The sequence below is a fragment of the Vigna radiata genome, chromosome 7 (genome assembly GCF_000741045.1).
Source record: "Vigna radiata var. radiata cultivar VC1973A chromosome 7, Vradiata_ver6, whole genome shotgun sequence".
Classification (NCBI taxonomy): domain Eukaryota; kingdom Viridiplantae; phylum Streptophyta; class Magnoliopsida; order Fabales; family Fabaceae; genus Vigna; species Vigna radiata.
In genome coordinates this window covers 20608279-20621457 of record NC_028357.1, presented here as the reverse complement: position 1 = coordinate 20621457, position 13179 = coordinate 20608279, and the positions used below count along the sequence as shown (strand labels likewise).

Genomic DNA, 13179 nt, shown 5'->3' with positions numbered 1-13179 from the left:
TATATATATATATATATATATATATATATATATATATATATTATAAATTGGCCTTATCTCTAGTCGATGTGGGACTTCCAACAAAATTAACATCACACTTCATGAATCTCAACAATCTTAATACCAATAATAAAAATTCAGTGACTATGGTTTTTTAAAAAAATAGTATAATAACCCCCAAACATTTTGAGCATTCAAGAACCTGCATACTCAAGTGTAGTGGCCATTAAGTGTCATTAGTTTTACACAAGGACAAATAAATATCGGACTTCAACAGCTTTTATACAAGAGGGAAAAGACAGAAGTATGTAGAGCTAACATATGAAAGGCAATATTTCAATTTCCTTTTATTTTGCTTTTCGCTCATTGTTTGAAACTTCAACTACTATAAGAAACAACAAATACATAGTCAGTAGGGAAAAATAATTTCAAAACTTTGAGCTAAGATATGACAGTATCTTCAGTCCTTGACTTCTTACTTTCGTCTTCCTGATTGAGAGCTCTATTGATAGCTTTAGGACCCAAAAGAGAGACATGCTTGCTAGTAATTGTATGACCTGCCCTCAGTTTTGGACCCCAGTGTATTTCATGTTGGAATTTAAGAGTATTAGAGACAGTTTTCAAATTCATGAAGAGTTACAATTATTCATGAAAAGTTACCATTCATGAAGAGTTACAATTATTCATGAAAAGTTACTATTCATGAAGAGTTACCATTCATGAAGAGATACAATTATTCATGAAGAATTACCATTCATGAAAAGTTACAATCATTCATGAAGAAATGTAACTACAGAATCTGGTACCTCTTGGATTTGAAAGATGCCTGGTCAACATCTATATAAAGGGATCCTGTTCTCTATTGAAAGTATGAGACTCTAGAGATTTTATGAGACTTGAGAAACTTTTTCTCTATATTTCGTCATTCTCTTAACACACAAATCAATTATTGAGAATCATATTCTTGTTTAACGGTAATACTAAGAGTGAGTATCATTGTTGTATTTCTTCTTTGTATCTCAAAAGCGGATTTTGTGATCCCCTTCACTCTTATAAGGGACGAAATATTGCTTTTAAGAAAGTGTGTATTCACGCCTAGAAGAATATATCAAGTCTACATTGTTGTTCATCTTGTTTCCCTGAGTTATTGGAAAATTGTTCCAACATTTCAGGATTTGGAAGATATCGTGCAACTTTCTTAGCTTGAGCCTTGTTGAAGGATGATACAACACGAGCAAAATTGGCCTGAAAAGGACCGACAAGGAAAGTTCTATAGTCATCATACTACACCTGATCATAGTCAAACCAAACCATATGCCAAAATACGAACAATGACCAATATCTAAATTCATGGAAATTCACCACAAGGCCCAAAGTCTTGCTATACAATAAGTAAATAACAAAGGATATAAGTTACATTACACAAATAATTTCCCATGTCTTGGTAGTTCAAGGTTTTAACTAATATATGTTTAATTACTTGTTGGAAGATGTTTGTGGTGCTTAGGGCTTCATAATACCAAGTTTGGCAAAACAAAATTTTGTAAAAGCATAAGCTTTGTATTACTTCTAACTCACCCACCACAAACCTGTGCACACATCTTGCTTTAGATAAAATCCTCCTCCATGACTTGCTTGAATTATCCACCCAATAGCACAAAATATAAATGTTGGGATAAGGAGAAGGGGAGTAACCCCGTCTTGTTTGAGACCAAAGCTTTAATGATTAACATACCTATAGAACTAGTTCCTTTGCAAGTATGATGCTTCCTTATTCAAACGTATATTAACATTGCACACAATTTCACTACAACCACTTGGTGATACACGTCAAGCGAATTAGCGCTTTACGTCCAAACTCGCGATTCCAACGAAAACTAGTGGATTCCAAACATGAATGTTCTAATTGCACAAAAACTCTCTATAGTAGCAAACACTCTACATTGAATGTCACGTCTTTAAATGATTCTAGTACAATCTTACAAGTCAACTGAAAGTTAACTCGTTAATCCAATTTAATGGTAAAGATTCAATTGCTTCAATTTTCCACTTTTAGGAATTCAATTGAAAAAAAAAAAAAAGATATGATATATTTGAGAAAATCCAGCAAAAATAAAAAACTATCATAATGATTAAACTTACATATACTTTTTATTTGGTATGTTTATAATAAATGGATTATGATATTCTAAAATTGTTATTCACATTATTAATATTCTGAGTTAGCTCTTTTTGATAAAAATAAAATTGATTATATATGGTGAAACATCTATTATGAGTAGATTATGCATTGAAGATTTTAACAAACTTGAAATATATTATAAAAGCTAAAAACTAATGTCTTGTTCACTTGAAGGGATTTGGGGGAAAGTAATTGAGTGGATTTGAAGATGATTTTTTTATTGTTTATTTGAGTAGATTTAGAGGTAAATGAAAGTGGATTAGGAAGTAAAGTTTGTGAGAACTAGTGTATGATTTAATTTATGTAACAAATTAAAAAAATTTACTTCCAAATTCACTTTCACTTATGTCCAAATCCACTCAAATAAACAACAACAAAAAATATGTTCAAATCCTCTCAAATCCACTCAATTACTCTCCCCAAATCCCTTCAAGTGAACAAGACATAAGAAACTAGTGAAAATTCATTTAGGTGATTGTTTTAGGAGATGATTTTATGTGAATTTTACACGTTTTTAGACGTGATGTAATTAAGTCACTAATAAATTGTTTCAAATTACAGAGACATTTTAAATTCTTAAAGCTTTTGGATAGTGTTTCGATAGATATTTTATGGGACTGAGACACTAACATTTCCTACATGTCTTCCTTGCCTTTAGCCGCCTGGAACGTCTGAATGGCCCGTCTTCCTTCTTGGAAGAGGGGGGAGGTACCTGCAAAAGGCACTCCGACCCTCAAGTTAGGAGAGGTTTGATGAGCCTCAGCTCACAATTATGTATTTTTCATAGAGAGATCTATATTTTTATTAGGATAGATCAAGATTGTTTTACCTCAACGTGAATAATATATTTATAAGGCTTTGCGGTAGCCAAACACATTGATTATTGATTAAACCAAACAATCAAATTCAATAATACCTGTTAATTGTCCATTAATACCATATTCTCGTGCAATATGACCTGTCAATCACTCATAAATAGCGTATATTCGCATTTAATATGGCTATTAAACATATTAATTGGCAATTAATAATATTTACCTTTCTTGACTAGTGTGTCTGACCGTCGGTCGATTGCCCGTTTTGGCCCCAGATTTTCCTTAGTCGATCGGTCATCGGGGTATAGTACATTAAGCCCCCCAAGCCCCGAGCAACTGTTTTGCAGGTGCAAAGGGGTTTAAATATGTCGGACGAGAATGGGAGTTAACAAGGAGCATTCCCGACTACTCGGTTTTTGCCTTCAACTTTCTGGTTGACGAGAGGGATTTACCTCTCAGATTTTTCTTCGAGAGGGATTTACCGCTCGGTCTTTGTCTTCAACCTTCTGGTTGACGAGAGGGATTTACTTCTTGATTTTTTCTTCAACGAGAGGGATTTACCTCTCAGTCGAGAGGGATTTACCGCTCGGTCTTTGTCTTCAACCTTCTGGTTGACGAGAGGGATTTACCTTTCGGTCTTTTTCGTCAACTTTCTGGTTGACGAGAGGGATTTACCTCTTGGGTTTTTCTTCGATGAGAGGGATTTACCTCTCGGTTTCTTTTTCATCGAGAGGGATTTACCTCTCGGTCTTCAACATCAGCGAGAGGGATTTACCTCTCGACCGAGGGGGATTTACCGCTCGATCTTGAACTTCAGATTCTTCTTGGGGGATTGTCTTTGATTTATAGTCCATGGGGGACTGTCTTTGATTTATAGTCCTGTGACTGCTTATAGCCTTGAGATTGCTTTAGCATCCTCCAAGAATTTGACATGATCATAAACTTAACTGAAGACGTTTAAGCGGAAGGAAATCTTTTCTTCACACCTGTTTTTGAATTCAAACCTGCATTTGAATGCATATAATATAATACATGTGACCTTTAAATGCATCTCAATGCGTATATATTATGGAAGACAATCTCCACAATGCTGCAGCTTTCTTGATTTTATATACTACCTTAAAAATTGCATATCATATTAACTCATTCTAATATTCCCAAGTTGGTTTCCGTTTACCCTTCTTCGTGCATGCAGGTATAGCATTTTACCGTTGCATCTGTGTAGCTTGCCATAAATCTTGAAATACAGATAAATAATTAAACCCTAAGATGTCTTAGGGAACCATAGCCATTTTTCATCTGAAGAGATATTTATGGGTAAAATGAAAGCAGATCATTATATCCGCATATCTTTCTGATTATTTTAATCACACCAAATTCGGTTACAAAAATTAGATATAGTTATATATTATATTATATAACCAATAAATAACATATATGATAAATGTTATGGTTATAATATATTTTGATTTGCACCAAGATTAGTAACATATTATATTATATATAACATATCATGACAATTATTTCGATTATAATAATATAATATAATATATATTTTTAATATCTATATAAAATAGTTGTTATTATATCTATTATCAATTAAATAGGTTTTACCGTGATTTATAATAAAATTCAAACAATGTTATAATATATGAATTATAGATTTTTTAATATTTATCTTGTTGATGAAACTTTACGTATAGATGATAATCCATTGTGGTGTAGCTTCCGTTCAGCTAAAATTTCCTAGTGTTGATCTGATGTAGCGATGTGGAGACCGAGTGTTTATCGTGGTTCCTCGTGGCTTTCATGGGGATGTCACTCGGCCCCACGGTGAGCGCCAAAATGTTTCGGTAGATATTTTATGGGACCGAGACACTAACCTTTCCTACATGTCTTCCTTGCCTTTAGCCGCTTGGAACGCCTGAATGGCTTGCCTTCCTTCTTGACAAAGGGGGGAGGTACCTGCAAAAGACACTCTGATGCTTAAGTTAGGAGCGATTTGATGAGCCTTAGCTCATAATTATGTATTTTTCATAGAGTGATCTATATTTTTATTAGGATAGATCAAGATTGTTTTACCTCAACATGAATAATATATTTATAAGGCTTTGCGGTAGCCAAACACATTCATTAATCATTAAACCAGACAATCAAATTCAATAAAACCTGATAATTGTCCATTAATACCATATTCTCGTGTAATATGACCTATCAATCACTCATAAATAGCGTATATTCACATTTAATATGGCCATTAAACATATTAATTGGATATTAATGATATTTACCTTTCCTGACTAGATTTTGAGGTTAGATTAATAAATTTGTTTGTTCTTTTAATTCTTATTGTGATTTATTATTATCTATGTCTTTTGTCCTTTAATCAAGTAAAATTAATGATTTTTACATAGTAATATTTAATTGAAAATGTGCTTAAAATAAAATTTACTATGATTAATCTACAAAGCTTTTTCTTTTAATTAAGAATATAATTTGGTTAACAGTCAGAACGTCAAAATATTAATTGAGAACTTACATTGATTAATTTTAAAATCTAAGGCAATAATTAATTGAACAATAATCCTTATATAACCAATGAAGAATTATATGTTGAAAAAGTAATGAAATCAACCTATTTTCATTATTATTATTTGGCTTAATACCTCAATTGGTCCTATGATTTGTCAACTAATCTCATTTTGGTCCTCTAGTTTGCAACAGTCTCAATTTAGTCACAAATTTTGAAAATATGCACACATTGTATCACATCCGTTAAGTGGTAGCAGACGGCGTTAAGTGTTGTCCATGTGTTGGAATGAGAATGTGGTGAGGTGTTATTTTTTTTTTTTTACGTGGACTATTTAGTGGTGATGTGGCATCATCACCACAAGAGAAAGAAGGAGAACAAGATTTCAATGCCTGCAATAGCTAACAGTAGAAAACAGTGTATATTCCCCAGCATCAAGACTTCAATGTCCATTTACTTGCACCCAGAATGTCCATTTAGTTGCACCCAGAAAACACAGGTAATAAGAAGGAAAAGAGAGGCAGAATCAGATGTATCCCCTTATCATGTCAGTTTTCATACGAAACAAAAAAAAAAGAAAATATAAATTCTCCCTTGCAGGCCGTATAACCACTCCCTATCTCGAATCGCCCTTCACCTGTGATCAACATCTCATCCCTCTCGAATGAACCCGAGCCAATCAACAACCCAAAATAACCACAACGAATAGACCAACCCATCCCCTCCATTGCCCTGTGACCAGAGTAAAAACCAAATATCAAGCATTACCAGAAAAATGGAAAGGGTCAAAGCAGTAGAAACCTGATTGTTCGGTTTCTTTCTCCATCAAATTATCACTGTGTTTCGATTGGATCAGCAAAGGGAAACGTAGTACAAATTAAACCCATACATCCCAAATTAGCTAAAATTTCAAAACCCCAAATTGGAACTCATTGGAAATTCTCCGGTCCCATTTGTTGTCTCCTCTGCCAAAATAGATGCGTGCGCGACCCAGAGAATCCTGTGAGTGTTGACAAGTCACCGGAGGAACGTTGGTCGGGACAGTGAGAATAATAGAGGCGAGCAACATCGTCGACGGCACTAGCGTTATCAAATAGGGATGGGAAGACGTCGGCGGTAACTCACCCTAGGCAAGCGTGAGAGGAGGAGAGAGAGTGGTTGGGACCGGCTTTGACTCCGGTGGCGGCTGCTGCAACTCCGGTGATATGAAAGCTGACCAGAGAGGAGGGCAAGCGCAAAGGGAGTGACTGCTTCAAATGGCGCAATGGTTTTGATGATTGGGATGGTGGTCGCCGGTGACGTTTTTGGTGACGACGCGGTGGCTGTTGGGTGGGGGCAGTGTGGTTGTCGGAGGTAAATCCTCTAAATCCCTAAAGCTCCACAGCCCTAAATCCCAATTTCTAATTTTTGATCCCATTTAACCCAAAATCCAATTCTGATGTCACATCATCAATGTTTCTTTTAATGAAAACAGGACATGTAAAAAAAAATAACACCTCACCACATTCTCACTCCAACACGTGGACAACATTTAACGCCGTCTGCTACCACTTAACGGATGGGATACAATGTGTGCATATTTTCAAAATTTGTGACTAAATTGAGGCTGTTGCAAACTAGAGGACCAAAATGAGATTAGTTGACAAATCAGAGGACCAATTGAGGTATTAAGCCTTATTATTTTTATCTCTTTTTATCTTTTTAGTTCTATTTCTTTTTGTCATTATTATTTATTTATTTATATTTTATTTATTTTATTTATCTTTATTTTTTTGTATTATCTTTATTTTGTTTCAATAACCCTTTTGTATAGTTATTATAAGAACTAATTTGTTAGGAATCAATTTGGAAGATGACTTAGGGTTGACTATTTAGACATACCGAAGTTGCTATAATTTAGTAGTATTAATTCGATTGCGTCAATGACAACGTTATTAATATAGTAGTGGGCAAGCATTAGACATTCACGAGTGTAGGTGCTAGAGAAGAAACATGTATTAAATGATGTTGTAGCTCTGACCAAACATTGTGCGACTTGTGGTAGGTGCTACCTGTATGCCTTGCTTATCTCATCAAGCCTTAGAACATCCAAGTGTTCACTTTAGCATAGAGAGTGAGTATAGTTAGACAAGAAGAGACATGTGGAAGAGAGAGAAAACAAATTTTAACAGAAGACATAAGACTTGAACCTTATGTTGCAACCCTCTCAAAAGGAAAAGGGACAGAGATAGGCACATATTGCACTATGTTATAGTGCTACTTTCTATGTGAGACAAAAATGCAAAGCATGTTGGTCATGTAACTTTGTCTCATTCAAAGGTAGAGATTAGGCTATATTAGGTCGAATTACGAGGTGTCAAGTCTGAAATCACCATATTATTTTCTCTAACTTTCATTGAGCTCTTTCTTTTCTCTAAACATTTTTGTCTTTCTTTCTCAGGATCCTAGAGCTTGTGTTGTCTCGAGCAACCTTGAGAGGAAGATATGCTCTTCTCACCTTTTTAAGACTCAATAAAGTGTCAGTAGAAGACCCAGTTCATGTGAGGGAAGCTAATCTTAGTCTTGTTAGTGTCTACATGTTCAACTGTGTTCATGAACTAGTTGCTATCTCAAATCAAATTCTTATGATTGGAATCATCTATTAAGTATGATGAAAATATTTCATAAGTTAATGCATTCAAATGATTAATTAACTTTTGGTGTTTGTTTGTTTTATATGCCTATATTTCAATGCATAAATAACGAAATGTTGCTTCTACGTTTAAGAAAGTATCTGACAATTCGAGTTCACTTCTGAATGCCGATGGGGTTTTAAGGTGGTTTGAACGTGAAAGCAAACACACTCGTAGTGATCCCTCCCAACACAAGGCAACAAAAACGTAACTCATGGTTTTTGAATGACTTTCACCACACCTTTTCATATATGACACTATGCCTTGGTTTCTCCAATTCCCCGAGAACCACAAAGCAAAACATTTTAAGAATGTAATACCTTGCTGTCCAAGTTTTCTTATGTTTCATAAGAAGCCCGTCTACTCAAAATGGCCAACATAGATGGCTACCAAGACATCCATGTTCTTGGTGTAACGTAGACTGCCGTAGCAGAAATGTGTAAGGAAACATTTGTTTCTTCACATTTGTTTAATGCAATCATCTTAGGAGAGGAAAAACAAGAGTTAATGTCGCTACTCTTATACATGTCCATAAGTATGAACGCTCTCAAACATGTTACATTCACAGGAATTACAAAAGACAAGGCCAGAGCAGCCTTTTATCTGTTCAATTAATGTTAATCAATTCAAATTAGATGCCCACACAACCACTTCTTTCGATATTGGGCGGGCAAAGCAAGTGACAAACAGAATTTTCCCGGGAAATGCTCAAGTACATAATAAATAGCATTCATTTTCAAGTCCAAGTCCACCGTAAATGCATTTCATTTGATACAAGCTAATGCTGAAAGTGACATAAGCGTGGATTTAATGACAACATAATACCATTTTCCTTATTTTTCTCCTCCAAGGATGGCAAAAAAAGAAAATAAAACAGGGTACGAACACCACAACCTAGCAAGAGTCAATTATTCAATACAGCAAATGAAAAAATAACCAAAGTCTAAAGATCAGAGTGTTCCCACCGATTATGCATCCGAGCCAATCACAAATGTTATCCGAATGCAACGTTGCAAAGCACAACACCCAACTGCAGCCCTCATAACCTCTTAATCACAATATAATTGAAAATCCATAGTGTGCAATACGTGTTCAATAATCATGGCAATCAAGTTCATTCCTGCAGGTTGCACTCCGGTAGCTGCGGAAACACAAAAATGGAGTCATTTTCCACTTTCTCTAGGAAAGGAAAATACCCATCAAATGCATCCCACCTCCAAGACCAATTACAAAGAACGCCAAAGAACTCTAACAGCATTCAACGAACGCTTCATATGACTTCCATATAAAACTTTTTCTCAGACTTTTCACAGGATACTTTGACAACAACTCTAGCTTTGTTCATGAATAATAACTGACTTAGCTGGTCCAGCCTTTCCATCTGAACATTTGACTAGCTGCTTAGAACAACAAGAGCAAAGCAATTCCAAACAAAATGTTTCCTCATATTCACTGTCATTGATACAGTGGCCACACTGACTACACCGGGGTATGCATAGAGTGCATGCCCTGCACATCTGAGTGGTGTGTCCCGTCCCTTGACAACTCTCTGCCGGACAATCATATACAAGCCTCAAATTCTGGCACCGTGGACAAACTTCAATATCCATGGCTCGATCATCATTACAAGACAGATACAAATTTCCCCTGCGATAGAAGTGAGGTTTATGGGACTGCCGCATCTGCTGCCGGCTATCAGCACCCAACAAGAACCTCAACTCTTCAAAATGCTTTAGTGTAACACCATAAAGACCTCCTATGTATAAATGCTTCACCCCTTGGGGACCCACAGAGTTGTAGGCTTTTAGCATACCCACAATACCCTCAATACTGAGTCTTGTACATCCAGGTACACTCAACTGCACAGATTTTGGAGAAAATTTTACTTGGTTTATAATATAATATGGACAAAAGAAAAATACGGCTGACCAACAGGTATTTTAACGCTTAGGGTAATTAGATCAATAACAGTTGACAAGAAGGGATTATAAAGCAGACCAACAATAAATCATATGATACATGAAACAACGACATCAACAATGACAAAAGACAAGATATGTAATAAATTCATGAGAATTATTCAAACTGATTGCATCTCAACATTAAAATAAGCTTGAATGAGGGACAATTAAACAATTAAATTGCCCCAACTAGATATATGATTCACTATTATTTCACGTCTTCCCTTCAAAATAAGGGTGTATATAGCGCATTTTCTACCAATTCATCCATTAATGGATATAAATAGCAACAGAAAATAATGACAGGACGGTTAGGTCAGCAAATTACCAGCACAAATATACAGTTGTGGTCAAAAGGAAAAACTGCTTAATTGTTTTGGACAAAAATAAAGCATTTCCCACACCTAAATGAATCCATATATTCCTCTATCAATAACTGATAAAGTATAGAGACAATTCTAAAAGAACCCCAAATTGATTTTCTGTAATGGAGGACTGAAAACGAGATTAAAAACAATAAGCAAAATAATGAAAAGGTCAAATGTTTCACGCACGATATACAGGAAAATAAAATATTAAAAAAAGAAAAGAGGCATGCTAACTTGGGCAAAAGATTCCAATAAATAAAATTCCCGAGAACCACATCCAAAGTGTACAGAAAACACGGCCAAGGTTCTTTAATGAGAATAAAAGAGACTTTTTATCTGATGATTACTTCACCAGTTCCCAAAAGACACTTTTAACCATCTTGCTGTATAAAAGGAACATTCAACGAATAACTAAAATAAAACAACACCATCTGACATTATCCAAATTAATTTTACACGTAAAACCACATACACATGCTTAAGATGAATTTTAGTTTCAATGTGAAATTCACAAACACAGTATGGCAACGCGTGTTTACCTTGGTTAATTTGGGATTGCTTTCAAGAACCCGCCTCAAACCATCATCAGTTATCCTGGTACATTCAACAAGGCTCAAGCACTGAAGATTACCTTGAGCCCTGTTAGCCAATCGGAAAAGAACATCGTCAGTTATCCTCTCATTCAAAGGCTGATCGACGTGGATACTCCTCCACAAAAGCGGATCATCATGAACCGTGGAATGCAGAGACTTACAAACTCTTTCGACAACAAGAAGATCAGACAATCCCAGATAACCAAGAGAATAACAAAAGGCAGGGTGAGGACCAGATTCATCACCCCCACCTCCTCCTTCAAGGTCATCACCCCGTCTAAAAACATCACCCGACCCGCTAGTGGCAGGCAAACCCGATAAATCAGCATCAGAAGCAGATCCAACCCCAAAATTGCTCGATGCAGCAGCAGCTCCATCGTCACTCAGAGAACTACACTCGCCAAACCCCATCTTCTCCTCAACACACGCATGGAACCTCATAGCATTGTTCCAAATGAAATTCAACCCAGCAAAAAGCTGGTAATTGTCATCACTCGCCCCAAGCTCATCCCTTCTATAACCACCATAATCAACCTCCAAATCCTCAAGCCACCCGGTGATGGCCGTGAAGGTGGTGCTGATGTCCATGCCGAAAGGATCCGAAGGCAAAAGATCGACAATGTCATCGTGAGTCGCACCACCACCACCCCTATCACACCTATCTCTTCCGTAATCATAGCAATTATCAACACCGCTCTTCTCCGGAATCCCCATCCTCATCGACGAAACCAAATTATCCTCAGAAAAAATCGGTCGATGCGAGAAATTCAACGCCATCGCATGTATCTATCTACCTATGTATGTACACAACCCTAAACCAATAACCAAACCCTAATTTTTTTCTCGAGGTCCTTTCTTTTTCTTTTCCTTCCCAGAAAAGGAAGGACACCAGAACAAGAAGAAAAAGAAAAAAAAATATGAAAACCACAAAAAAAAATGAAAAAAAATAAAAAAACTGTGGCCCTGGCTGAGATCTAACAAGAAAACCCTCGATTTCGGATGGCAAACTAAAACAAAGCACCAAAAACTTCACAGAGTTTCTTGCATAATAACCCAATTGACATTAATCTCTCTAAAAAACAACAGCTAGAATATGATGAGAGGACGAATAACAGAATCGAATTTATCCACAGAACAAAAAATACAAAAGGAAATCCCTACTCTCTCTTTCTTTTTTTTTTTTCTTTTTTAATTTTTTTGTCTCGTCAACAGATAGGCCTGAGGATAGGAAGGGGAAGGGAAGATTGAGTTAATATAATCGTAGAAGAAAGGATAGGAAGAAACGAATTCGCAAAGTGGCGTCAGAAAGAAGATAGAAGAAAGAAGAAGAAATTGAAGAGAGGAATGAGAGAGAAACCCTAAATTGGAGAAAATAGAAATCTTACAGGGATGGATTTGGAATCCTGAAGAGAAAGAGTTTGTTTGTTTGTTTAGCGAAGGGAAAAGGAAATCGCGTTTCCCCTCGTGTGGGTGCCGATGCCGATCGAGTTCGCGGTAACGAGCGAGAGAGAAAGAGAGAGAAAACTTCTCATCGAATTATTATATATATATATAATATATATAAACACATAAATAAAATAATAATAAAAAATAAATAGAGAAAGTAACGGTGAAATATAGTGTGGAGTGTTATAGGGAGAGAGATTGAGAAGGGTGTGGAGGAGGGAACACGTGTGGCCAAAACCTGACTTCTCATACACTTTCTTCGCATCTGCTATCTATGTGGCGGGAGAACCATACCTCTGCCGCGTCTTCTTTTCTGTTATCTTTACGTTTTTTTCTCCTAAAATATATCTTTTATTTTTTAATTATATTGACTCTTTAAACGCTATTTATTTCTTTATTATTTTATTTTCGGTCTCCACAAACTAACTTTATTTCTTCTTTTTCAATCAACAACAGAATATCTAATATTTTATCTTTAAAATTCAAATATAATCTTTCCTTATACATTTGGATTTGAATGAAACAATTTGGTAATATATATAACTGAATATCGAAAACATGAGATGAGAAGGAGTTGGTAAGTGTTATGTTGGAGTTGATTATTTGTCCGCA

General features: G+C 35.7%; 1 protein-coding gene across 1 annotated transcript; it reads right to left on the bottom strand.

Moving 5' to 3' along the window:
* Nucleotides 1–8891: 8891 nt before the first annotated feature.
* LOC106766714 (F-box protein SKIP14) lies at nucleotides 8892–12663 on the bottom strand. Its single transcript, XM_022783240.1, has 3 exons — nucleotides 12507–12663; nucleotides 11068–12339; nucleotides 8892–10058 (listed from the first exon to the last, which is right to left on the bottom strand). Exons 2-3 carry the CDS (start codon nucleotides 11896–11898, stop codon nucleotides 9531–9533), a joined length of 1359 nt encoding a protein of 452 aa, XP_022638961.1. The 5' UTR covers nucleotides 11899–12339; nucleotides 12507–12663; the 3' UTR covers nucleotides 8892–9530.
* Nucleotides 12664–13179: the final 516 nt, after the last annotated feature.